The 25,730-nt window shown below is 42.5% G+C and overlaps 1 protein-coding gene and 1 pseudogene across 1 annotated transcript; both read right to left on the bottom strand.

Annotated features, from left to right (window-relative positions):
- Positions 1 to 2,515: 2,515 nt before the first annotated feature.
- Positions 2,516 to 5,172, bottom strand: LOC118844651 (probable N-acetyltransferase CML1). The gene is made up of 2 exons (XM_036752591.1): positions 5,044 to 5,172; positions 2,516 to 3,298 (listed from the first exon to the last, which is right to left on the bottom strand). The coding sequence occupies exons 1-2, from the start codon at positions 5,050 to 5,052 to the stop codon at positions 2,621 to 2,623; spliced, it is 687 nt and encodes a 228-aa protein (XP_036608486.1). The 5' UTR covers positions 5,053 to 5,172; the 3' UTR covers positions 2,516 to 2,620.
- A 6,624-nt stretch (positions 5,173 to 11,796) lies between these two features.
- LOC118842824 lies at positions 11,797 to 21,414 on the bottom strand (annotated as a pseudogene).
- Positions 21,415 to 25,730: the final 4,316 nt, after the last annotated feature.

The following is a 25,730-nucleotide window of genomic DNA, read 5'->3' as shown; positions in this document are numbered from 1 at the left end:
GAGAGAGACAGAGATAGAGACAGAGGGGAGAAAGAGACAGACAGACAAAGACAGACATAGAGATAAAGACAGAGAGAGGAGGGAAAGAGGGGAGAGGAAAGGGGAGGGAGAGAGAGAGAACAAGGTGGGGAGAGAGAGGGAAAAGGGGGGAAGAAAGGGGGGAGACAGAAAGAGGAAGAGAGAGACTGAGAGAGAGAAAGTAGGGTGGGAGAGAGAGACAGACAGAGACAGAAAGAGGGTGGAGGGGGAAGGTGGGGGAGACAGGCAGAGAGAGACAGAGGGAGAGAGAGTGCTACATTCTTCACTTTAGTAAGTTGTTTAATTTCAATTTTTCTAATTTTGTTTTCTTTATGGTTGCTTCCATTGCACAGGTCTCTTCTAAGTACTGGGCACAGTAACTTAGGATAAGCCTTGCAAAATGTCCCTTGTTTTTTGAATTTGCATGAATTTGTATGGGGATGGAGGAGGGGCAAATGAATGAATAAATGAATAAACCAACAGAGACAGAGAGAGTCACACACAGACACACACACAGACACACACACAGACACAGACACACACACACACTGAGAGGTAGATGATAGAATCACAATCACTCAAACCAAATCCTTTGTATTTAGGGGTGATTAGAATCTCTAGATCTACCAGCTGTGATAGGCCTGGGCTCTCCCTGAAAACTGTTCATTTCTACGTGAAACCATCACGCTAAAAAGCATGGGAGCAAGCACACAGATTTATGTCGCTCCATTGGTGATGGGGAAAGAGGGAGAGCACCATCCATTATCCAGAGCCCTGACAAGCATGTCGTCATGAAAGTGATGTACAATACTGATGAACTTCTCTAGGTAACCAAAATTCGACATGATTTTCCATAAGGCCTCATGACTGACGGCATCAAAGGCCTTGGTCAGAGCAGCACACATTGGGTACAGACCTCCATTCTACTCCTGGCATTTCTCCTGGAGTTGTCAGGCAGCAAAATGTTGAAGACTGTGGAAAAGTTCGCTTACCTTGGTAGTGTACTTTCCAGAGATGTACACATTGATAATGAGGTTAACACATACACGTTGCTAGAGATAGCTCAGTGTTTGGGAGGCTCTGATTGAAATTGTGGGAGAGAAGAGGTACTAAACTGACTGCCAAACTGAAGGTCTACAGAGCCGTTGTGCTGTCCTCATTGTTGTATGCCTGTGAAACCTGGATTGTAAACCAGCGCCATGCCAGGAAACTGCATCCCTTCCATTTGAATTGTCTGATAATCATCTGGCTGGATAAGGTACCACACACTGAGATCCTTTCTTGAACTAACCTGCCAAGCATTCAAACTCTGCTTCAGAGAGTGCAACTCCAATGGCCTGGCCACATTGTTCTAATGCCAAATGTACGCTTGCCAAAATGTCTATTTTATGGAGAACTCACACAGGGCAAGTGCTCACATGGTGGTCAGAGGAAGCAATACAGGGACATTCTCAAGGTCTCTCTTAAGACCTTTAGAATTGATTGTGTGCCATGGGAGAGGTGGCACAGGAGAACCCAACATGGTGTGACCTCATCAGGGAAGGTGCTGTGCTTTCTGAGCAAAGCAGAATTGAAGTAGCTCAACAGAAACATGAGATGCACAAATTTAGAGAATCCATCCCAAATGTTCATGTGGACTGTTTGTGCCTAACCTGTGGAAGGGCATTCTGACCTTGTGTCGGGCTAATCAGCCACAGTCAGACACACTGTATCTTGACTCTAACATAGTAATGCCATTTTGGTACTCTTCAAGAACAAAGGACAACAACCATCATTTCTAGCCATACCCAGTGGGGGGCATCTGTATTCCTTTGCTGCTGGGCAAGGTGAGTATGGTGGATTACTTGAGTTCAGGAGTTCAAAACTGAAGGAAGGATAAACATAAGCTTGAGTTGCCACACTAGGAGCATGATTGCCACCAAGCAAAGGGTCACCAGGCTGCCTAAGGAGGACCCAAATGACCCAGGTTAAAGCTTCTTCAAACATCAGCATTGGGATTGGGCCCTCCAAGGACTGCTACACTTCTACCCTAGGTGAGGTAGGGAGACACCCAAACAATAACAAGGATGTTGCTGAATGCAATTCCTGGGGTTCTTCCTACTATACGTAAGAGACCATCTAGAAAATGCCAAATAGATTTGGTTGAAACTCTAGTGTTCATGGCACTACAGGGAGACCCTCAAAAGGACAGTGTTTGAACCTTTCCAGAGAACCTTATGGAACTGGGGATACAGACGTATCTGCCAAATACACCCAATGTTTTGCCGAAGACAAAATACTTAAGGGAGTTGGGGGAGAAGAAAGTGTAATGGGTCTAAATGTAATCACCATCTAGGCCAGGGAAGTCCTTATTATGCTCCCTTGGGGTATTTAAAACACAGGATACTCCCATAGTAACTTTTTAATAGAGAACATCCTTTCTCTGTGATTTCTCCTCAATCCAAAACGATTTTTTCTGTTATGGGCTTTTTGCAAGAAGGAAATAACCAGTTAAAGATGGCAGGAAAGTCAACAGGCTTTAATATGACATCACAGTGTTGTGGACCCTATAAACAAACCCATGGAACACTGAGAGACATGAAAGGGTTGGGGCAGGGGACAGTCATTTTTGGGAGGAAAAATCACATTTGTAATGCCAAGTGGAGAAGTAACCTAGCCACCAGTTCAAGTGATACCCTGATTCATGGGCTTTCTGGAAGCCAAGACTCTCATAAAGTCGTCGAGCTGGGTGATTGGAGTTGCTAGTCTCAAGGACCACTCCATCACATCCCTGATCCTGGGCAAAGTGGAGCAAAGTCTGGACCAAGGTCCTGGCTAACCCTTTGCCTCGATAATTCCTCTTCACAGACAAGTGGAGCAATTCTAGATAGTTCCCTCCTCCTACTGGCCTCAGTGGTGGGTGGGCACCCACGATACCCACTACCTGATGCTTACACTCTGCCACCCAAAAGCCCACATAGGATTTCTGGATATCCAACAGGTCAGTGTTCAAGGAATTTTCTACATACTGTTTCACAAAACGCCTTAAAGTCAGCCACTGGCAAGCCAAAAGGCCAAATAAAGACAGAAGACACAGGATGAGGGAGCCAGAGCCCAAGAAGAGGGCAAAGGGCACCCCCAGGAGCACCAGGAATGTTCTTGGCTTCTTCAGCGAGGTCCAAAATTCAGAAGGTATATTCCCCAGCATTCCCTTAGAGAATAATTCCCGCACAGGCTCCCAGTCATGGTCTTGGTATCTCCTGACATGGTAGGGAGCCATCGATGTTTCTGTCTCCGTCTCCTAGAAGAAATCAGACTGAGCCCTTAGAACTCCCTCCTGCCCCCCTTAACTGCACCACTGATCTCCTAGGAGCTCACTTCATTGCCTTGGAATTGAAATATACCCCTGCCTGAGTGGGGGAAGGGTACCCTCATTCTTCCCTCTGCCTACTCCAGCCCTCGCTAATCCCATCTACAGAGCAGCTGCTTGGGGAAAGAAGGAGAGAAGTCACAACAAAGAATCAGGGTTAGTGACTATTTTGAGACAGTGGTTATTTTGCTCGTTCTCGTCATTTTTTCAGGACAGGAAAATGAAGCAGAGAGGCTCGAGAGAGAACATCCACACCGCAGAGACAACTCCACTTCACGGATGAGGAAACTAAGGCTCAGAGAAGTTAATTGACTTCCCCAGAGTCACAGAGTTTGTGTCAGAGGATAGATTTGAACCCAGGTCTTTCCCCCTCTTTGTCTAGCCTTCTGCTCCTCTAGAGGAACTGACTTCACCAAAGCAAATGGGGACAGAAGAAGAAAGGATTAGGGAAGCCCAGAAATCCCCTTAGACTACCAGAGGATGGGAATGACATGCCTTCCTGCCCAATCCAGATTCTCAACAAGCCCTGGGTTAGTAGAGCAGGGAAGATATGCCCTGTCTCTGGGCTTTCTCCTTCTTTTCTCTCTCCTTCATGCCTCCCTCTCTCTCTCTTTTTGTGTGTGTCTCTTTCCATCCCTCTCTTCTCCTCTTTGTCTCTTTCTGTGTCTCTGTCTCTCTCCCTCCTCCCTTACTCTCTCCCTGCCCTGGCCCTTCTCTTTCTATGTCTCTCTCTCCCTCTCCCTCCCCTGCATCCCCTCTTTCTTCCTCCTGTCTATTTCTCTGTCTTCATGTCTCTGTCTCTCTATTCTCTCTCTCTCTCTCTCTCTCTCTCTCTCTCTCTCTCTCTCTCTCTCTCTCTCTCATTCCCTCTGTCAGTTTCTGTCTCTTTGTCTCTCTGTCTCCATATGTGTATCTGTCTCTTTGTCTGTGTCTGTATCTCTCTCTGTCACTCTGTGTCTTTCTCTGTTACTCGATCTCTGTCTCCCTCCCTCCCTCCGTCCCTCTTCCCTTCCCTCTCCTTTTTTGATTCTCTCTCTCTCTCTTTTTCTCTCCTCTCTCTTTCTCTCTCTCCCTCTCTCCCCTTCTCTCCCTCCCTCTGTGTCTCTGTCTTTCTCTGTGTCTCTCTGTGTCTCTCTCCCCCCTCCTTCTCTCTATCTCTCTTTCTCTCCCTCTGTCTCTGTCTGTCTCCCCCCATCTTCCCTCTCCCCTCCCTCCCTCTCTCCCTCCTCTCCTTCTCTCTGTCTGTCTGTCTCTCTCCACCCCACTTTCTCTCTCCACCCCATCTCTCCCTCTCTCTCTCACTCTCTATCTCCCCCCTTCTTCCCCCTTCCCACCCCTCTCTCCCACCTCTCCTTGTCTCTGTCTCTCACTCTCTCCTCTGTCTCTCTCTCTGTATCTATCTCTATCTCTCTCTGTCTCTCTCTCTGTCCCTCTGTCTGTCTCTGTCTCTCTGTCCCTCTCTGTCTCTGTCTCTTTCTCCCTCTCTCTATCTCTTTCTCCCCCACCCCTGTGTGTGTGTGTGTGTGTGTCCCACCCCACTTTCTTTTTCTGTCTCTCACTCTCTCCGTCTCTCACTGTCTGTTCCCCCTTCCCCCTCCCCCCTCACTCTCTCTTCCCTTAACTCTCTCTCCCTCCCCATTAATGTCTCCCCCTCCTCACTATCTCCCCCTCCTCACCTGTTGCATTTCCAGGCTCCAATAATTTGCTGCCAGGGCTCTTGCTCCTACACTCTGAGTAATCTGCACCTCACTCAGCCCTCTGCTATGAAAGGCTCTACTCTATGACTGAAAAACCACATGTCCTACAAGGCATCATGCCATACACCCCATTTAAAGGGCACAGTAACTTGCTGACCGAGCGATCCAAGGCTTCACTCTCTCTAGAGGTCTCCGGCTCCTCCCCGCTGCTTAGCAGATATAATTCGAGGAGATAGTATATACCTGATTGCCTCAAATATTAAGAGCAGATTGTCTCAATTTTATACTCTTTACATCGTTTGTTTGCAGGGCTTCTCCCCCGTAGAGCAGGGGCCCCTTGAGGGCAAGAGATTCCTTCACCCTTTGTTTGTTTCCCCTCAGTTGAATACAATCTCTCTGAGGACAGTTTTATGTTATCATCCTCAGCACCCAGCATTCGTTTACTTGTTCATTCTAACAACTGTTTCTTCAGTGCGTCCCAAAGATAAGGCATGTGGTGGCACTGCGGACAGAGACAGCGGTGCGGTGCCTTGTACATGAGGAAGGACAACGCCTTCTGTATAGTGGGTGATTGACAAATGTTTGATGGATTGAATGGGCTGCGTTCCTTCTCATCCTCCTCTTAAAAGCCTCAGAGGCTGTTTGAAAAATCCTCTGCAAGTAACAGTCAAACGTGACAACCAGATTGACACAGAACACTGTGCTAGGCACTCTGTACATGTTTCATTTGATCCTCCCAACAGCCCTGAGAGGTAGGTGAGAGGATAGTTCTTATTGTACTGTTGAGGAAACTGAGGCAGACGAACATTAAGTTGCTGTCTCCTCCATCTCTCTGATTGGCTTCTCTGTGCTTCACTGACTTCTTGTCACAACGAAGTTCCTTCCAAGGTCAAAGCCCATGGGGAGATTGTGGGAACTCTGTATACTGCCTGCCGTTAGACAGATAACACCCAGGGGCCACTGGAGGTTTGAAACTCCAGCCTCTAAGATGTTCATTCTTGAACTGGTCAGACAGGAAGTCAGCTTCAGAGGGGTTAATAATAACCTTTCTTCTAGTCTAGTCTTCTCTACCACAGTACTGCTCATAACGGAAGCATCACAAACTTCCACATGATTACCAAATCAGCCTTCTCACAGGGGCCATTGAGAAGGGGGGGGGGCAACTACCCCTATGCCTCGATGAGGTCAATCAAGACAGGCACAACTTGGGCATTCCCTTAAATCCCCTCTAGCCTCAATGGGGGCTGATTGAGGCACACTCAAATTCCCCTTTCCCAAGACTTCACGGAGGCTGCTCAAGGCACGCAGCATTCCAGCTTGTGCATTCAACCATAAAGGTCCCCCAGCTCGCTAACTAATGCCCACCTGTCTTATAGGGCATCAGACAAAGAAGGCATATTGCCATCAATAGCCTCACAAGTTTACATCACCTCATCCCTGTATCTCACTGCACAGTCACAATGGATGTTTACAATTTCAGCACACATATTCATATTATTTATCATAATACCATGCTGCACAATTGTGATGGAGATGTTTTGAGCCATGAGCCTGGGAACTCATATCTAATACCTGGGAAACAGAGATTGTTGTGGCCACAGATCCTGGGAAACTGAACTCTAAGAAATAATGACAAAAATCCACTTTACAGCCACTAAAAATCTGCCTTACTGACACTAAAATTCACCTTACTAACACCTGCCCACTCACTAACTTGCAGACACTCACCACCCCACCAATTCTCAAGGCAATGAGCATGGGGGAAGAGGCTGGGCTCATTTTAGATAAACAAGAAAAAAAGAGAATTAAGAAGAATGAAAGTAGGGCAAGCCCAAAGCAAAGGTCTGACCTGTGATTAAGGGTAAAGTCCAAGTTAAACACACATTCAGGTTTAATATATAAAAAAGAAAATTGGCTTAGCATATCACAGTCACTGCATATTGTTGTTGTTCGTCCTTCATTCTTAAATGGGACCAATGACATCAGCTGGGTCATATCTTGACTTGCAAGTGAATGGGATTTATGTTAGGCAGAGCTGTACAAAGTCATCAACCTCATTCTATCCTCCAGAGTCACCAAAGTCCAGTGGCAAGATGTAAGTTAAGACCACTGAAGGTGGCTCAGCCACTGCATTTTGGAACTAGAATGGACGTCCAGAGCCATCTAGTTCAACTTGTGCCTGATCAAGACTTTCCTTACAACACACCTGACAAGGATATAGACAACCTCAGAGGGAAGACACTGACATTAAGTGAAATCTTTGAAACCTGTGAAGCACTTGGAGCCACCTGTCAAGATTTCTTAGGTCCTGATTCTGTTATGCAACACATTGGCTATTCATTTCATTTTTCTCTCATCTACAAATTTGATAAGCAGAGCACCTGCCCCTTCATCCAAAGCAACTGAACCAAGGTTATAGAGCCTAGGGCCAATGAGAGATTACTGGGGTGCCTCATCATAGACCTTCATCCAAACTGCTTTCAGCCTGCTAACCACTTCTTTTGGGGTCTGCTCAGCCAAGCAGCTGCAAATCCACCTAACTGTTATCATCTAGTGTCTAGACCACATCTCTATACCTCATCCGTAAAGACAGTAAAAGTCAAACACTTCCCTGAGATCTAGGTATATGTCTACAGAATTCCCTGTTCTTATAGTCTAATCACCCTTTTGAAAAAATAAGATCAGTCTTCTATGATGTAAAGCTGATGGAACCCAGCTTGTATCGGTCACTGTTCTCCTTTCTAGACGGTCACAAACGATCCTTTTAAACTTTGCCAACTCATTTAGGTGAGTTGCTCCAATCTATGCTCAGTATTGTTCTCATCACTATTCTTTCTTCTACCTGTTTAATCATCCTGGTCTCTGACACATTCTTAATCCGAGTATATAGACAATGATTTCAGCTTCCAAAGCACCTAGGTTTTCCTGGCCTGGAATACAAACTAAGGAAACAGGCTCCCAGTTTGGAGACCTCAGCCACATCTCACACCCTGGTGTCATTTCTGTTGCTGCCTATACCAGTCCTAGTTAGAGTTAGACATGATGGGCATCATCTTCTTCATCTGAAGCCATCAACCAGTTAATCAATAAAAATCATATATTAAGTAAATCCTTCCACTCTGTACCAGGCACTGTGCTAAGTGCTGGAGATGCAAAGAAAGGTAAAAAGAGTCTGTGCCCATGGAGCTTGCATTTTACTGGAAGAGGCAACAGCTTAATAAGTAGATATATTCAGAATGGATGGGAGGTCATGTCAGAAGAGAAGGAACTTGCAGATGGGGTAGAGGAAGGAAAGATTTGATCTGAATCTTGAAGAAGGACAGGGAAATGAAAAAGCAGAGACAAATAGGGATAGGATTCCACTGCTGAAACTACTTTACCCCATTTTTGTGTGATAACTGACCTAAGTGAGATTTTTAGACTGAATGGGAAACGTCCTCTGAACTGGAGTGATATTGCACTCTTGTACATGTTGGAGTAGGACAAGAACGTGGCCCCAACCAATCTATAAACCATTAAGCTACTTCCAAGCAGGCTGAGTCAAAACATTGGAGTAAGCATGGTTGGTCTAGCAAAGCTGCAAGTCATTTGGACACCTCCCTAATTGATTTACTATTGTGCTTACCACAGCAGCCCTTCCAAACCTTTGAATCCCTCCTCAAACCTCCTCATCCTGCATCTGTCTCAACTGAGAATCTTGCCTCATAACTCACTGTAAAAAATGGAGGCCATTCACTTAGAGCTTTTCCCTGTTCTTCCTTCTTCAACTCATATCATTTAGATGTCTTTGAATACTATCTCCTCCTTCATTCTCATATTAAAGAATAAATGACATTTCCCTTCTCCTTCTCAGAGGCAAATCCTTCTATGTGCACAAATCATCCCTTTCCATCCCATCATCTCCAGCAGATTGCCCCATACATAATTCCTACTCTCTTGCTAATCTCTCCAGGACGGATAGCCCCATTACCGTTGCCTACAAACATGCCTGTGTCTCCCACATCCTTGAAAAATTTCAAGGGAGTAGAGCCCAAAGAGTGGAATAAAGCAAGAATTTGCCTGAACTCTCCAAAATTTACCTCCAGACAGCTATAATTCCTCAAAGTGAATTCTGGAATAACAAAACTAACAAAAAGACAGGTGAGTCTATCAGGCCAAGACAACTTAGAAGGTAAACAGAAAAGGTTGTCTCACTCAGGTGAAAGGAGAGCCCAGACTGTGCAAGCCAAGAGTAAACCAAGCCCCAGAAAGCCTGCAGGAAGTTCCAGGTCCCTGTACAGGTCAGAGGTGGGGCCCCATGGCTCTAGCCTACCAGGCCAGCAATCAAGCCCCAATTCCCCAACACAGGAAGCTTGGGACACTGCCTCCTGCCCCTTAGAAACAGATCCCAACTTTAAAAATCTCAAGATAGACTGGAAAAGTCAGCAAAAAACTAAAATACAAAAACAACCTGACTATAGGATGTTACTATGGTGACAGGGAAGATCAAAATACAAACTCAGAAGAGAACAACCATGTCAAAATGCCTGTATGTGAAACCTCAAGGAAAAATATAAATTGGTCTCAGGCCTAAAAAGAACTCCTGGAAAAGGTCAAAAAGGATTTTAAAAATCAAATACAAGAGAAAGAAGAAAAAGTGGGAAAAGAAATGAGAGAAAAGAAAGAGAATCATGAAAAAAGAATCAACAGATTGGAAAAGGAAGCACAAATAAATGGGAAAAAAAGGATGTACAAAAATTCAGTAAAGAAAACATCTCCTTAAAAAAATAGAATTGGGAGACTCTGGGAGCAAAGATGGAGGAGTAAGCAGTAAGTTGCTCTCACTGTCCTTTATTAACCTTGAAAAACCCAGAAAATACCGCTCCAGCAAAAATTCTGAAACAGTGGAGCCAGCAGAAAGATGGGGTACAGCAGGGTTGTTTTTAGCTCAGGAGGCTAGGGGGATTAACAGGAAAGGTACCTCTTGCTGTGACTGGAGGCAACTAGTACAGGATGGGAGGTGTCCAGGCAAGCCAGCAGCAAGCCCCACCTCAACTTATCAGCAGGGAAGTGGAGCTGGCAAACACCAGCACCAGGAACCCCCATGTACCAATGCACAGCCAGGGGAATTGGCAGACACCAGCACAGAGAGCCACCACTTACAGCACAGATGGGCATCCACCAGGGGCTGAGCCTACCCATGCTCTAGCACAGCCCTCAGGAATTAGGAGACCTCCAGCAGCCAGACAACTCCTTCCCCATACCTCATGCTGCAAGCTTCAGTGTAATCCCAGAAAAATGCAGAAAGACTTCACCTGGTTTCAGCACACAGCAACCAGCTCCAGCTCAGCACCAGGTAAGCTACAGCATTATACAGCTTTCAGCTGCCAGAACCAGAAGCCCCAGCACACAAAGCAAGTAACCAGGCCCTTAGCTCCCAGCACAAGAAAGTGTGGAGCGCCCTGTGCCCCAGAAGCAGAGATCCACTTTAAAAGCCAGGAAAAAGGCAAATACAATGAGCAAAAAGAAACTTAGGAAGGAAAAGAAACATAGATCCTTACTATGGGGACCGGAAAGATCAAAATACAAATTCAGAAGGGGACAGCATTGTCACTATACCCACTCTGAAACCTCAAAAGGAAATGTGAAATGGACTGAAGCCCAAAAGGTCTTTTTGGAAGAGCTCAAGAGGATTTTAAAAGTCAAATTAGAGAGGTAGGAGAAAAATTGAGCGATTATTTTAAAAATACAATTGACAAAATGGAAAAAAAGATCACTGAAGAAAACAACTCCTTAAGAAGTAAAATTGGCCAAATGGAAAAGGAGGTTCAAAAGCTAACTGAAGAAAATAATTCATTTAAGAAAAGTAGAATTGGTGTCAAATGGGAAAGGAGGTACAAAAGCTCTCCAAAGAAAACAATTCCTTAAAAATTAAAATTGGACAAATTGAAGCTAACACCTCCATGGGACATCAAAAGAATGAATAAAATAGAAGAAAATGTAAAATATTTCATTGGAAAAATGACTGGCAGGAAAATGTGTCCAGGAGAGATAATTTAAGAATTATTGGACTACCTGAAAGCTTGGATCAAAAATAAAGCCTAGACATCATCTTTCAAAAAAGTTTCAAGGAAAACCACCCAGATACTATAGAATCAAAGGATAAAATAGAAATTGAAAGAATATAGTGATCATCTCCTGAAAGAGATCCCAAAACAAAACCACCCAGGAAAATCATAGCTAAATTCCAGAGCTCCCAAGGGGTCAAGGATAAAATATTGCAAGCAGCCAGAAAGAAACAAGTCAAATATCATGGAGCCACAGTCAGGATAGCACAAGATTTAGCAGCTTTTACATTAAAGGGTCAAGGGTTAGGTATGTGATGTTTCAGAGGGAAAAGGAACTTGGATTACAACCAAGAATCACCTACCCAGTAAAACTGAAATTAATCCTTTGTTTGGGGGTGGGGAATAGACATTCAATGAAATAGAGGACTTTCAAGTATTCCTGATGAAAAAACCATAGCTGGACAGAAAATTTTATTTTCTAATATAAGACCCAAGAGAAGCATAAAAAGGTAAACAAGAAAGAGCAGACATGAGGGTTTGAAGAACATTAAACTGTTCACATGCGTACATGGGAAGATAATACTAGTAACTCTCAAGATGTTTATCAGTATTAGGGTAGTTAGAAGGTGCATACACAGACAGAGGGTATGAGTATAAGTTGAGTTTGATGGCATAATATAAAAAATTAAGGGGTAAAAGGAGGGTTGCACTGGGAAAAGAGAGAAGGAAAGGTTAAAGTGGGGTAAATTATCACACACAAACAGGTACAAAAAACCTATTACAGTGGAGGGAAAGATGGGGGTGGGATGGGCATGGCTTGAACTTTACTGTCATCAGAATTGTTTCAGAGAGTGAATAACATACCTAGTCAATTGCGTATAGAGATCTATCTTACCCAAGAAAGAAGTAGGAGGGGAGGGCAATAAGAGCAGGGGAAGGGAACCAATGAAAGAGAGGCCACATTGGGAGAAGCAGTGATCAGAAGCAAAACACTGGTGAGAAAGGATGGGGGTGGGAGAGAGACAGAGGGGAAGATAGAGGCAAGAAAGGAGAGAGAGAGAGAGATAGAGGGTGAGAGAGAGAGAGAGAGAGAGAGGTGATAGAATCATAATTATTCAAAACAAATTCCTTTATATTTAGGGATGATTAGAACCTCTTGACCTACCAGCTGTGATAGGCCTGGCCACTCCCTGAAGGCTGTTCGTTTCTAGTCACACTCAATGGGGCACATCTGCATTCCTTTGCTGCTGGGCAAGATGAGTATGGTGGATCATTTGAGTTCAGAAGTTCAGAGCTAAAGGAAGGCTAAACACAAGCTTGGGTTGCCACACTAAGAGCATGATCCCCACCAAGCAAAGAGTCACCAGGCTGCCCAAGGAGGACCCAAATGACCCAGGTTAATGCTTCTTCAAAGATCAGCATTCAGCTTAGGCCCTCCAAGGGACTGCTACACTCCTAGCCTAGGTGATGTAGGGAGACAGTCACCCAAACAATAACAAGGATGGTGTTGAATGGAATTCCTGGGGCTCTTCCTACTATGCTTAAGGGCCATCTAGAAAATGCCAAATAGTTTTGGTTGAAACTCTAGTGTATGTGGAACTAGAGGGAAACCCTCAAAAGGACAGTGTTTGAGCCTTTGTAGAGAACTTTGTGGAACTGAAGATACAGATGTATGTTCCAAATGCACCCAATGTTTTGCTGGGGACAGAAAACACTTAAGGGAAGGGGGGAGAAGAACGTATAATGGGTATAAATGTAAATCGCCATCTAGGCCAGGGAAGTCCTTATTATTCTCCCTTGGAATATTTAAAATACAAGATACTCCCATAATGACATTTAATACAGAACTTCCTTTCTCTGTGATTTCTCTTCAATCCAAAATGACTTTTTTGCTAAGGGCTTTTTGCAAGAAGAAAATAACCAGTTAAAGATGACAGGAAAGTCAACAAGCTTTACTATGACAGCACAGTGCTGTGGACCCTATAAATAAACCCATGAAACACTGAGAGACATTAAAGGATTTGGGCAGGGAACAATCATTTCCGGGAAGAAAAATCACATTGGTAATGCCTAAGAAGAAACCTAGCCACTAGTTCAAGTGATACCCTGATTCATGGCATTTCCAGAAGCCAAGACTCTCATAAAGTCATCGAGCTGGGTGATTGGAGTTGCTAGTCTCAAGGACCACTCCATCATACCCCTGACACCAGGATAAACTGGAGCACAGTCTGGACCAAGTTCCTGGCCATCCCTTTGCTTCAGTAATTAATTCCTCTTCACAGACAAGCAGAGCAATTCTAGATAGTTCCCTCTTCCAATAGATCTCTTTGCTGGATGGGCACTGATGGTGCCCACTACCTGATGCTCACACTCTGCCACCCAAAAACTGGAGCTCTTCCGCTCAGGAAGGTTTTCTGGATAACCAACAGGTCAGCATTCAAACAACTGTCTACTGTATTACACAATGCCTAAAAGTCATCCACTGCCAAGCTAAGAGGCCAGATAAAGACAGAAGATACAGGATGAGGGAGCCAGAGCCCAAGAACAGGACAAAGAGCACCCCCAGGAGGAACAGGAATATTTTTGGCTTCTTCACCAAAGGCCAGAAGTCAGAAGGCATATTCCCAGCATTCCCTTAGAGAATAATTCCCTCACAGGCTCCCAGTCATGGTCTTGGTATCTCCTGATGTGGTAGGGAGCCTTTAATGTTTCTGTCTCTGTCTCCTAGAGACCCCACAGAAAAAATGAGACTGAGCTCTTGGAACTCCTTCCTGCCCCACCTTAGTTGCCTCACTGATCTCCTAGGAGCTCACTTCATGGCCTTGGAATTGAAATATACCCCTGCCTGAGTGGGGAAAGGGTACCCTCATTCTTCCCTCTGCCTGTTCTAGCCCTCCCTCAACCCCTCTGGAGAACAGCTTCTTGGGGAAGGAAGGAGAGAAGCCACATCAAAGAATCAAGGTTAGTGACTATTTTGAGACAGTGGTTATTTTGCTCATTCTCCTCATTTTTTCAGGAAAATGAAGCAGATAGGCTCGAGAGAGACCACTCCACAGAGACAACTCCACTTCACAGATGAGGAAACTGAGGCTCAGAAAGGTTAATTGACTTCCCCTGGGTCAAAGAGCTTGTGTCAGAGGAAAGATCTAAACCCAGGCCTTCCCCACTCTTTGTCTAGCCTTCTGCTCCTCTAGAGGAACTGACTTCACCAAAGTGAAGGGGAGCAGAAGGAGAAAGGACTAGGGAAGCCCAGAAATCCCCTTAGACTACCAGAGGATGGGAATGACATGCCTTCCTGCCCAATCCAGATTCTCAACAAACCCTGGGTTAGTAGAGCAGGGAAGATATGCCCTGTCTCTGGGCTTTCTCCCTTCTTTTCTCTCTTTCATGCCTCTCTCTCTCTCTCTCTCTCTCTCTCTGTCTCTCTCTCTGTCTCTCTCTGTCTCTCTCTGTCTCTCTCTCTCTGTCTCTCTCTCTCTGTCTCTCTCCGTGTGTCTCTTTCCATCCCTTCCTTCTCCTCTTTGTCTCTCTCTGTGTCTCTGTCTCTCTCCCTCCTCCCCTGCCCCTCTTCTCTCTCTCTCTCTCTCTCTCTCTCTCTCTCTCTCTCTCTCTCTCTCTCTCTCTTTCTCTCTCTCTCCCTCTCCCTGCCCTGCATCCCCTCTTTCTTCCTCCTGTCTGTCTCTCTCTGTCTCCGTCTCTCTCTCTCTATCTCTCCATCCCTCTCTCCCACCGTCCCTCCCCTGTCTTTCTCCTTCCCTCCTCTCTCTCTCTCTCTCTCTCTCTCTCTCTCTCTCTCTCTCTCTTTCTCTCCATCCCTCCCTTCTACTCTCTGTCTGTCTCTCTGTCTCTCTCCATCCCTCCCTTCTATTTCTTCTGTTTGTGCATCTCTGTCTGTCTCTCCCTCCTTATCTTCTACTCTCTGTCTATCTCTGTCTGTCTCCATCCCTCCTTTCTATTCTCTGTCTGTCTGTCCCCATCACTCTCTTCTACTCTCTGTGTGTCTCTGTCTGTCTGTCTCTCTCTCCATCCTTCTCTTCTACTCTCTGTCTGTCTTTGTCTGTCCATCTATCTGTCTTTCTCTCTCTCTTCCTCTCCCCACCTCACCTGCTGTATTTCCAGGCTCCATTTGTTCACCCAGGAAATGCTTCATTCTATGATTAAAACATCACATGTCCTACCAAAAGAACAACAGCCCTCCATTAGGTATTCCTCAGGGGCAAAGTTCTAAAAATACTTATCTAGGTGGATTCATTTTTTTTCCTGTGGTTGGACATCCCCAGAGATGGGCAGCCACTGCAAAGTAATTGTAAACAAGCAGAAGGAGCAGGCTGCAAGGGGATAAAGGTAGGGAGCATAAGGGGAAAAACAAAGCAACTAAGTAAAATAAGCTAAAGCTATCAAAGAATGGGTAAGCAGTCATGGGTATTTAGCTACTCAAGTCGGGAGGAGGTGTTCTTCATGCCAGTCTGGTCCAGACTCTTGGGAAAGCTGTCTACGTCTAGAAATCTTTTGAAAAATCTCTTGTGTGATTTTTAGAATGCCTACTCTGAATTTGTAGTCATTCCATGACCTAAGCAAGAGTTAAAATTAGTGTTTGAACTTATCTAATGTATAAGATTTAATTCCTGAAGTGTCTCTTTCTTCCAGAATGAGTACAATTAGGGAAGAATAAACAAGCTTGTGAATCAAGGACATAAATCCATCAACCTATAAGAGTGAAGTTAGGAACCTCTTGTTTTGTTTAAGAAATGGGATTCCAGTAGTCATGTTACTAAAGAGTAATAACTTATGAGCTATCTTGTCTTATGGTTGAAATGTAAAGGAAAGCTGAAAATGGGCTTGAGAGATTTGGAAAGACAAATAAAGGTTTGATTGGAAATGTGAAAGGCAAATAAGAAGGCTTGGGGACAAATGGGAGTTATCCAAGCCCCACCTGTCCCTGAATAGTTGTTCTGGATCTAGTTTCAGATGGTTTAAATATGTTGAGAGAGTGTGAGGAAATATTTTTAGAAGACAGAAAAATTATGTAACTTGATTTGATTTTAGCTTAATCAAATTTGGGACGGTCCTATCTGAAGGATAACAGCCCATATTTATTTGCTATTTAAGACTTTATGGGACTTCAATTGACTATTGTTTTAAGCTCTGATTACAGGGATGGGTGTCATAAAGCCAATAGTAGAACGACATGTGCTACAGGCTGAGAACTACTAAAGGTGGATGTCTGTGCCTGGGAAGAGTTTTGAAGACAACCTTGGACATGGCCTAGGTAGGATCTTCCTGAAGGGTGATTTAAGTTTTCCCCACAATTCTCCAGCATTCTCTTCTCTTAATCTGATCTGGGGATGAAAGAAGTTAACAAGAACCCTTATGGCTGTTAAAAATCCCCACGCTGAGATAACCTTTTAACTCGGAAAGGAATGGGGAATGATAAGTGATCAGGATTGGAAGGAGGTCTTTCAGCACAAGTGAGGTCCTGGAGTTACCTACAGTCTCAGGAGTTTTCTCCCAAAATTCCAACTAATCAGTTTCAAACTTTTAAATGATTAATCCTAGAATCTGCTAAAATGCTTTTAGCTCTCTCTGTTTCCACTGTAATTCTGAGTTGGCCAGACCAGGAATCACAAGGAAAAGTTGTGTTTGTTTCCCTAGCTGTAGCCCTTAGAAATCTCTGGCTGCCTGCATTTTAAATTTTACCAAGTAATAGACTCATTTCACAGCACACACACTCACATACACACTAGCAGACAAACTGACAATTAACAGGACAAATATAAGCTGAGCTCAGAATTTAATAACAGAGAGGGACTTAGAGGCTTGCTAGAAATCATCATCATGAATTAGTTACTATTACTCCAAGGAAAGGGGGTTGTGGAATTTGCAAGGATCTAAGACATGACAGGGTAGGAGTGGATGGGGGTCAGATCCTACAACCTTTGCTTGGAGCACCGATACGGCCTTTGGGGGAAGCCTTGGCATCCCTGATGTTTCTGGCTTTCCATATCCAGAGCGTAGCTGTCTTTCTCAAGAACAGAGCCCTTAAGGGAAGGGGAGAAGAGGGGAGAGGGAGAAGGCAACAGCGGCTGAACAGAGTTATCCTCCTCAGGAGTAGAGCAGGTAAGGAAAGGTGAGGAGGGAGGGGGTAACAGCAAAGTTCAGTTATCCTCCCCAGAATCAGAGCCTTTAAGGGAAGGGAGGGAGGAATGAGGCAAGGCAGAAGGCAGAAGGAGTGGAGGAACAGCTATGGCTGGCGTTGTTGGACAAGAGGGGAGAGTGGGATAGAGGAAATTAGCCAGTACTGGGGGTGATGCTGAAGCAGCTCTGCGAGCCTTAAGAGAACAGGCTTCTGCCTTTTGTTCTCACTTAGTCATCTCTGCAAACCCATGGTGAAAACATTCACACCCTTGGCTAGTTTTGTTTTGCTGGCCTTTAAACTTAATTTGGTTTTAAGATAAAGTAACTTTGACTGGTCTGAAAGAGCCCTATTGTGGCCAACATAATTTGGGGCTATCTTTTAGTTAACTGACACTAGTGCTGGCAATACTTGTGCTAATTTTCCTGAGATCGATCAGTACTTCCAGGGGATCTATACGGAGCGTTTGATCAAAGATTTGTTCCGTGCCCCCAGAACTAGCTTAAAGGGAATTTCAGACTTCAACAAAACTAGTGGGAGCCCTTTGGAAGCTGGGAATAGGGAGAGCTTACCCAACCCCATCCAGACCAAGACTCCAGGAAAAAATGAATCCTGAGGTGCCTGAATCATTAGCATCGGTGAGGTTGGGATTCTGTTCTGCCATTCCATCAGTTCTGTCTGCAGTCTACGGCACCATAACTATTGACCCTGAAAGTTGGGTTAAAAGAGGCAAACAGGCTAGGTGATACATAAATTCATATTGTTTATGTCCTTAAAGCTAGCAGCATACATACATGTATGAAGCCAGACAAAATCTGACTGTCTGAACAAAAGAATGAGGTTTAAATACATTTTTAGAACAGTCACAACTCAGCATGTCTTTGTTACTCAAATTTATGATCTCCATGTATATTTAACCATGATACAAAAAAGGATTTTTCTAAATTGAATAGGTCATAAATACAATAAGATAAGAGAGTTGACAAGGGTCAATCAAAACTACAACTCAGCATTTCTGTGTTTAATTTACCATTAACATGCCATAACATAGTATATGCCCATAAAATATTAAGATAAGAAAAAGTCACATTATTCAAGATAGTGTCTCAGGCTAAGTTCTCATCCTTAATGGCCATAGACAGAGGAAAGAATGGTCTTAAGTCAGCCCCATCTGGGCTTGTTGACATAGGAAGAGGTATTCTCTGAGTTAACTAAGAGAACAAAGAGGCTTAGATCCAGGCTCTTCTTCTGGTTGATTATTAGTTCAAGCTCTGGCCCTTATTGAAGTTACTAAATTGATATTAAGTGATTTTCACAACTAAAAATTAGTTGAAATAATTAACAACTTTCACAAAGTTGCACGACATAAAATAAACCAACACAAGTTGTTAGCATTTCCATATATTATCAGCAAAGTCCTGCAGGAAGAGAAAGAAGGAGAAATGCCTTTTAAAATAGCTGTAGACAATCTAAAATACTTGGGAGCCTACCTGCAAGACAAACCCAGGAACTATATGAACACAATTACAAAACACTTTTCACCCTAATAAAATCAGGTCTAAACAATTGGAAAAATATTAATTGCTTATGAGGAGACCAAGCCAATATGAAAAAATGACAATTCTACCTAAATTAATCTATTTATTTTGTACTCTATGAATAATACTACCATAAATTTGTTTTATAAAGGTGGGAAAATAGTAACAAATTTCATCTGGAAGAACAAAAGGTCAAGAATATCAAGGGAATTAGTGAAAAAAAATATGAAGGAAGGTGACCTAGTTATGCCACATCTCAAAATATAATCTAAGTGTTAATAATCAAAACAATCTGGTACTGGCTAAAAGAATACAGTGCTGGATCAGTGGAATAGATTAACTATACAATATACTGTAGTGAATGACCATAGTAATTTAGTTTTTGATAAAGCCAAAGATCCAAACTCTTGTGACAAAAACTCACTATTTGATAAAATTGCTGGGAAAACTGGAAACATTTTAGAAGAAACTAGGAATAGACCAACATCTCACACTATATACCAATATTAGGTCAAAATGGGTACCTGATTTACACAGAAAGAGTGATGCCATAAGCAGATTAGGGGAGCATGGGATAGTTTACCTGTCACATCTATGGGGAGAAGAGAAAAATTTAGGACCAAACAAGAAATAGAAAGTATTACAAAATATAAAATGGATAAGTTTGATATTAAATTGAAAAGCTTTTGCATAAAAAAGTCAATGCTACCAAAATTAGAAGAAAAGCATAAAAATAGGAGTGGGGTATAGGAGTGGGGTGGAGATTTGCAACAAGCATCTCTGATAGACCTCTTTTCTCAGATATGTAAAGAACTTAATTAAATTTAGAAGAAATTGCAGACCCCCATGATGGGGAACCCATTCCCTCCCAAAGTAACTCATGTGACTTTGGGACACCTCTCCTTGTTAGCAAGCTCTTCCCTACGTGTCTCTTTACAACTGTAAGGATGGTTGATTAGGGGACTCCCTGACCATTTTGATGAAGTCTCCAACCAGCTTGATGAGAGGGCATGGTATTGAGAGAAATGATTCATTGAGGACCCCTACTCAAATTCTAATCAGTATTAGTCAGTTCATTATGATTTTATAAGAGGTAATAATGATCGTTAGTAATTATTTTAATACATTCATCTAGTAATACATCTCTAGTTAAGCACCTAAAATAGGTATAAGAATAAGCAATGTATTAACCCATATATTGTATAGGTCACATAGGAATATAGATTCTAATGGGAGGGCCTCAAACTTTAACATAATGTTCATTACTTGTTTACCAGCTATGGAGCTCACTTGCACAACCACAAGAATACTGACAAAGAGATCTCCATCCCATTTTGCTCGAATTCCATGAAAAATCAAGCATGAGTAATGTCATGAAAGTCTCCCCCCTCCTCCCAGTATGTTCTTGGAGCTTATGTATAGCTTGTACATCTCTTCTTGCCTAACCTAAGAAGGAACTTATCCATCTTATAACCACCTAGTCAGTAGAGATATTCCCTGTTTCACCCAACTCTTGACCCTGCTGACAGATCATTTTCACCTATTTTAGCTTACATGTCATACGTCCATCAATGGGATTCTGTATTTTACCATTCCTCTTTTGCATATTTTCATATCAAACTCTATAAATACAAGATCCCAGAAGAAGGGGGCATCTCAGATTGTGAGGAAGATCTGAGGTCCACTTCATTAGAGGGAGCCTTTAATAAAGTGTCCTTGCCTCAGAGCTCTGCCTCAATCTCTTTTATTGTAGGTTGGACAATTTCAATCCCCAGAGTATAGACCTTGGTGTGAAGGAAATCTCTCATGAAGGTAGGCATGAGCTCTGGTCACTTGCCAAGAGGACACAAATTACTCTTCTGACTGGTGTCCAGTGACTGGGCTACTTTGGTGACTAAGAGTCTGGAGGTCAGAAGTGAGGTCTCAAGATAGATTAATGGTTTTCCTGACCCACACCCACCACCATCCTACCTTTCCTTGAAGACCTCAAATGGAAGAAATGGCTCTAATTGTTAAGAAGGTGTTTTTAAAATTTATCTTATTTTTAATTTATTAAATAAAACAAGCATATCCATAACATAGTACAACAAAAAATATGATTGCACACAAAACTGCAAATCTACTATTCACAAGTTGTTATTCCTTTCAAATATACAACAAAACTATCATATAAATTTCTTTGTGTTTCTTTTTCTTTCTTCCCTTCCCCCCCACCCTAGAGATGGCTACTATTAGACAGAAATATATATATATATATATATATATATGTATATATGTATACACACACTTATGTATATATATACATAGATATGTAAAATTATTCTATACATATTTCTATTTATCAGTTCTTTCTCTGGATGCAGATAGCATCCTCCTGCATAGGAACTTTATAGTTAATTTGGGTGTTTATAATAGGTAAAATAATTTATTTGCTCAAAGTTGTTCTTAAAACAATATTGCTGTTAGTATATACAGTATTCTCTTGGTTCTGCTCATTTCATTCTTCGTTGTTGCATGTTAACTCTGTCCATGTTTTTCTAAGATCATTGAGGTCATCATCTCTTATAGCACAGTAGTATCCATCACAGTCATATACCACAACTTGTTCAGCCATTACCCAATTGATGGGCATCCCTGCAGTTTCCAGTTGTTTGCCACCACCAAGAGAGTCACTATATTCACTATATATATTCCCCAATCATCTTCGGAAATAGAGCAAGTAGTGGCATTGCTGGGTCAAAGGGTATAGGTAGTTTAATAACTCTTTTGGCATAATTCCAGATTACTCTCCAAAGTGGTTAGATCAGTTCACAGTTCCACCAACAACGAATTAGTGTCCCAATTTTTCATATCCCCTCCACCATTTGTCACTTTCCTCTTCTTTCATTTTAGCCAATCTTGTAGGTGTAAAATGATATCTAAATGTTGTTTTAATTTGCATTTCTCTAATCAATAATGATTTTCATATGACTGTAAATTGTGTTGATTTCTTCATTAGAAAACTTCCTGTTCATATCCTTTGGCCATTTATCAATTGGGGAATGAATCATATTCTTATAGATGTGGCAAAGTTCTTTATGTATTTTAAATACGAGACCTTTATCTGATAAACTGTCTATAATTTTTTCCAGTTTTCTGTTTTCCTTCTAATCTTGGCTACATTTGTTTTATTTGCACAAAACCTTTTTAATTTAATGTAATCAAAATTATCCATTTTGCGCCTAATTTGGCTATCTCTTATTTATTCATAAACTATTTGCCTATCCATGTCTAATAAGTAATATGTTCCATGTTCTTTTAATTTTCTTGTAAAATCTCTCTTTATATCTAGATCATGTATCCATTTTGAACTTATCTTGGTAAATGGTGTAAGATATTGGTCTATGCCCAATTTATGCCATACTGCTTTCCAATTTTCCCAACAATTTTTATCAAATAATCAATTCTTATCCCAAAATCTTAAATCCTTTCACTTGTCAAATACAAGATTATTATGTTAATTTGCTGCTGTAATTATATGTCTACTCTATTCCATTGATCAGAAATTTCTTAGCCGGTACTGGATAGTTTTGATAATTACTGTCTTGTAGTATAGTTAAAGATCTGGTACTGCTAAACCTTCTTCGTTTAAACTTTTTTTCATTATCTCCTTTGATGTTCTTGATTTTTTGTTTCTCCAAATGAATTTATTATTATTATTATTATTGTTATTATTTTCTAACTAAACAAAATAATTTTTTGGTAATTTAATTGGGATGGAAGTTTTTCCTGAGGTTATGCTGTTCTTTACAATTCCCACTCACAGCTCTTGGTTTTGCCCCCTGAGGCCAAACAGTACTATTCTAATTCCTCCTCCATAGGCCAACCCAACCCTTTAAATATGGCTACCATGCCATTTCCAACCCCCAAGTCTAACCTTTTCCAGACTTATTACCCACAGTTCCTTCAACTGCCCCCAATGGCTTTCTTCCAGGTATCCTCCAACTTATGAAGGTCCTTTCCACAATTTCATACTCTATTTTTTGTCTCTGTTAACCTTCTTTTAGTCTCTGGAAGACTGTTTTTCTCTCATGTTTGGGGCCCAATCCCTCTGACCCAATTCCTCTGGCTTCTGGTCTAAACTGGTACCCAAGTATCCACCTCCATTAATCAACTTCTTCACTGTCTCAGCCAGTGTCTTCCTAGTGTAATGGGTAAATTCCAATCATCTCTTCATGCTCAATCTCTTGGGGGGGGGGGGTAGGGAGGAAGCATGTATTTAGTGGTCCACTGAGGATGTTTCCTTTGTTTCTGAACTGCATGCCTGTTTGTCCTGTCAAGTATATTTGGTCCTCCATTTGTTTTGTCCATTGCATTGCTAGCACACTTGGAGATATTTCCTTCTATTTTGCACCTGCACAGCCCTACACAATTTTAGGGGATCTACTGGGGAAACACAAAAGGTTGCCTTTTGTGCTAAAGAGATTCACTGAGGAATTTTTACACAGGGCCAATTTTTCTCATCCCAAAGTGAGGGGGCAATTTCCAGTATATCCCAGATTCCAAATTCTCTACTAGAAACACTCAATAAGTTCTAAAAACTTGTCTAAAGTTAACATTTTCTCTGAGAGCAGAAGATCATATTTTTCCTTTCCCTTTTGATGACATTTGACTTCTATGAATTGCTTGTTTAATTTCAATTGTTTTTAGTACTAGGCACAGTCACTTAGAATAAACCTTGTAAAATCTTCCTTGTTTTTTGAACTTGCATAACTTTGTATTTGAGGGGGGAATGAATGAATAAATGAATAAACCAACAGAGAGACAGAGACATAGAAGAGAGAAGTATATTATAGAGTCACAAACACTCTCTCAAGACAAAATCCTTTTTAATTAGGAATGATTAGAATGTCTAGATCTACCAGCTGTGGTAAGCCTAGCCCCTCCCTGAAGACTGTTCATTTCTAGCCATACTCAATGAGGCACATCTGTATTCCTTTGCTGCTGGGGGAGATGAGTATGGTGGCCTACTTAAGTTCAGGATTTCAGAGCTGAAGGAAGGTTAAACACAAGCTTGGGTTTTCACACTAATAGCATTATCCCCACCAGGCAAAGTGCCACCAGGCTGTCTGAGGAGGACCCAAATGACCCAGGTTAAGGCTTTTTTGAAGATCAGAATTGGGATCCGGCCCTCCAAGGGACCGCTACACTTCTAGCCTAGGGTGAGGTAGGAAGACACAGTCACCCAAACAACAACAATGACCATAATTGTTTGGAAGATTGTCTAAGGATGGTGCTGAATGGAATTCCTGGGGCTCTTCCTACTGTTCTTAAGAGGTCATCTAGAAAAATGTCAAATAGTATAAATGACACTAGAGGAAGACACTCAAAAGGATAGTGTTTGAGCCTTTCCAGAGAATTTTGTGGAATTGGGGTGTCAAATGCACCCAATGTTTTCCTGAAGATGGAAAATATTTAAGGGGGTTGGGGGAGAAGAAAGTGCAATGGGTGTAAATGTGATCACCATCTAAGACAAGGAAATCTTAATTATTCTCCCTTGAAATATTTAAAATACAGAATATTTCCACAGTGACTTTTTAATGGAGAACTCCCTTTCTCTGCAATTTCTCTTCAATCCAAATGATTTTTTGGTAAGGGTTTTTTACAATAAGCAAATAACCAGTCAAGGCTGGCAAGAAACTCAGTAACCTTTAATAAGGACAGAACACTATTATGGACCCTGTAGGGGTGTATAGGTCCCTACTAGGGACCTACCCAGGGACTGAAGGAGAGGAATCACATCAAAGAATCAGCTTTAGTGCTGAAAGAGACTTAAGAGACTATTTTGCCCCACCCCTTAATTTTTTTAGGACAGGAAAATGAAGTAGAGAGGCTCTGGAGAGGCCATCTAGTCCAACTCCTAGTCCAGGAAACTGAGGCTCAGAGAGGTTAATTGACTTCCCCAGGGTCAAAGAGTTTGTGTCAGAGGAAAGATTTGAACCCAGGTCTTCTGCACTCCTTGTCTAGACTTCTGCTGCTCTAGAGGAACTGACTTCACCAAAGTAAATGGGAGCAGAAGGAGAAACAGCTAGGGAAGCCCAGGAGTCTACCAGAGGATAGGAATGACATGCCTTCCTGCCCACTGCAGAGACTCAACAAGCCCTGGGTTAGTAGAGCAGGGAAGCTATGCCCTGGCTGTTAGCTAAGAGAGCTTCAAAAGTTCTCTCTCTCTCTCTCTCTCTCTCTCTCTCTCTCTCTCTCTGTCTCTCTCTCTCTCTTTTTCTCTCTCCCTCTCCCTCTTTCTCAGTGTCTTTCTCTGTTTCTTTCTCTCTCTTTCTCTGTCTTTCCCTCTGTCTCTGTCTGTCTGTCTCTGTCTGTCTGTCTCCATATCTCTGTCTTTGTGTGTGTGCCTTTCTCTCTCTTTCTCTCTCTCTTTCTCTTTCTGTCTCTGTCTCTCTGTCTCTGTCTCTCTGTCTGTCTGTCTCTCTCTCTTTCTCTCTGTCTCTCTGTTTCTCTCTCTCTCTTTCTCTGTCTTTCTCTCTGTCTCTGTCTCTCTCTGTCTCTGTCTCTGTATCTCTCTGTCTCTGTGTATGTGCCTTTCTCTCTCCCTTTCTCTCTCTCTCTCTGTCTTTCTCTCTGTCTCTGTCGGTCTCTGTATCATTCTCTGTCTCTCTATCTCTGTATGTGTGCCTTTCTCTCTCTCTTTCACTGTCTTTTGTCTCTCTCTCTTTCTGTCTCTCTGTCTCTCTATCTCTCTCTGTCTCTCTCTCTGTATCTGTCTCTGTCTCTCTCTCTGTCTCTCTGTCTCTCTGTCTCTCTTTCTCTCTCTCTCTCTCTCTCTCTCTCTCTCTGTGTGTGTGTGTGTGTGTGTGTGTGTGTGTGTGTACGTCTTTCTCTTCTCCTCACCTGCTGTATTTATAGGCTCCACTTTGCTGCCCGTCCTGAGTATGCTGCAGCATACCCTTTGCC

The sequence above is a fragment of the Trichosurus vulpecula genome, chromosome 3 (genome assembly GCF_011100635.1).
Source record: "Trichosurus vulpecula isolate mTriVul1 chromosome 3, mTriVul1.pri, whole genome shotgun sequence".
NCBI classification, from domain to species: Eukaryota; Metazoa; Chordata; class Mammalia; order Diprotodontia; family Phalangeridae; genus Trichosurus; species Trichosurus vulpecula.
Note: the sequence above shows the minus strand (reverse complement) of the source record. Positions and strands in the feature narration are given on the sequence as shown.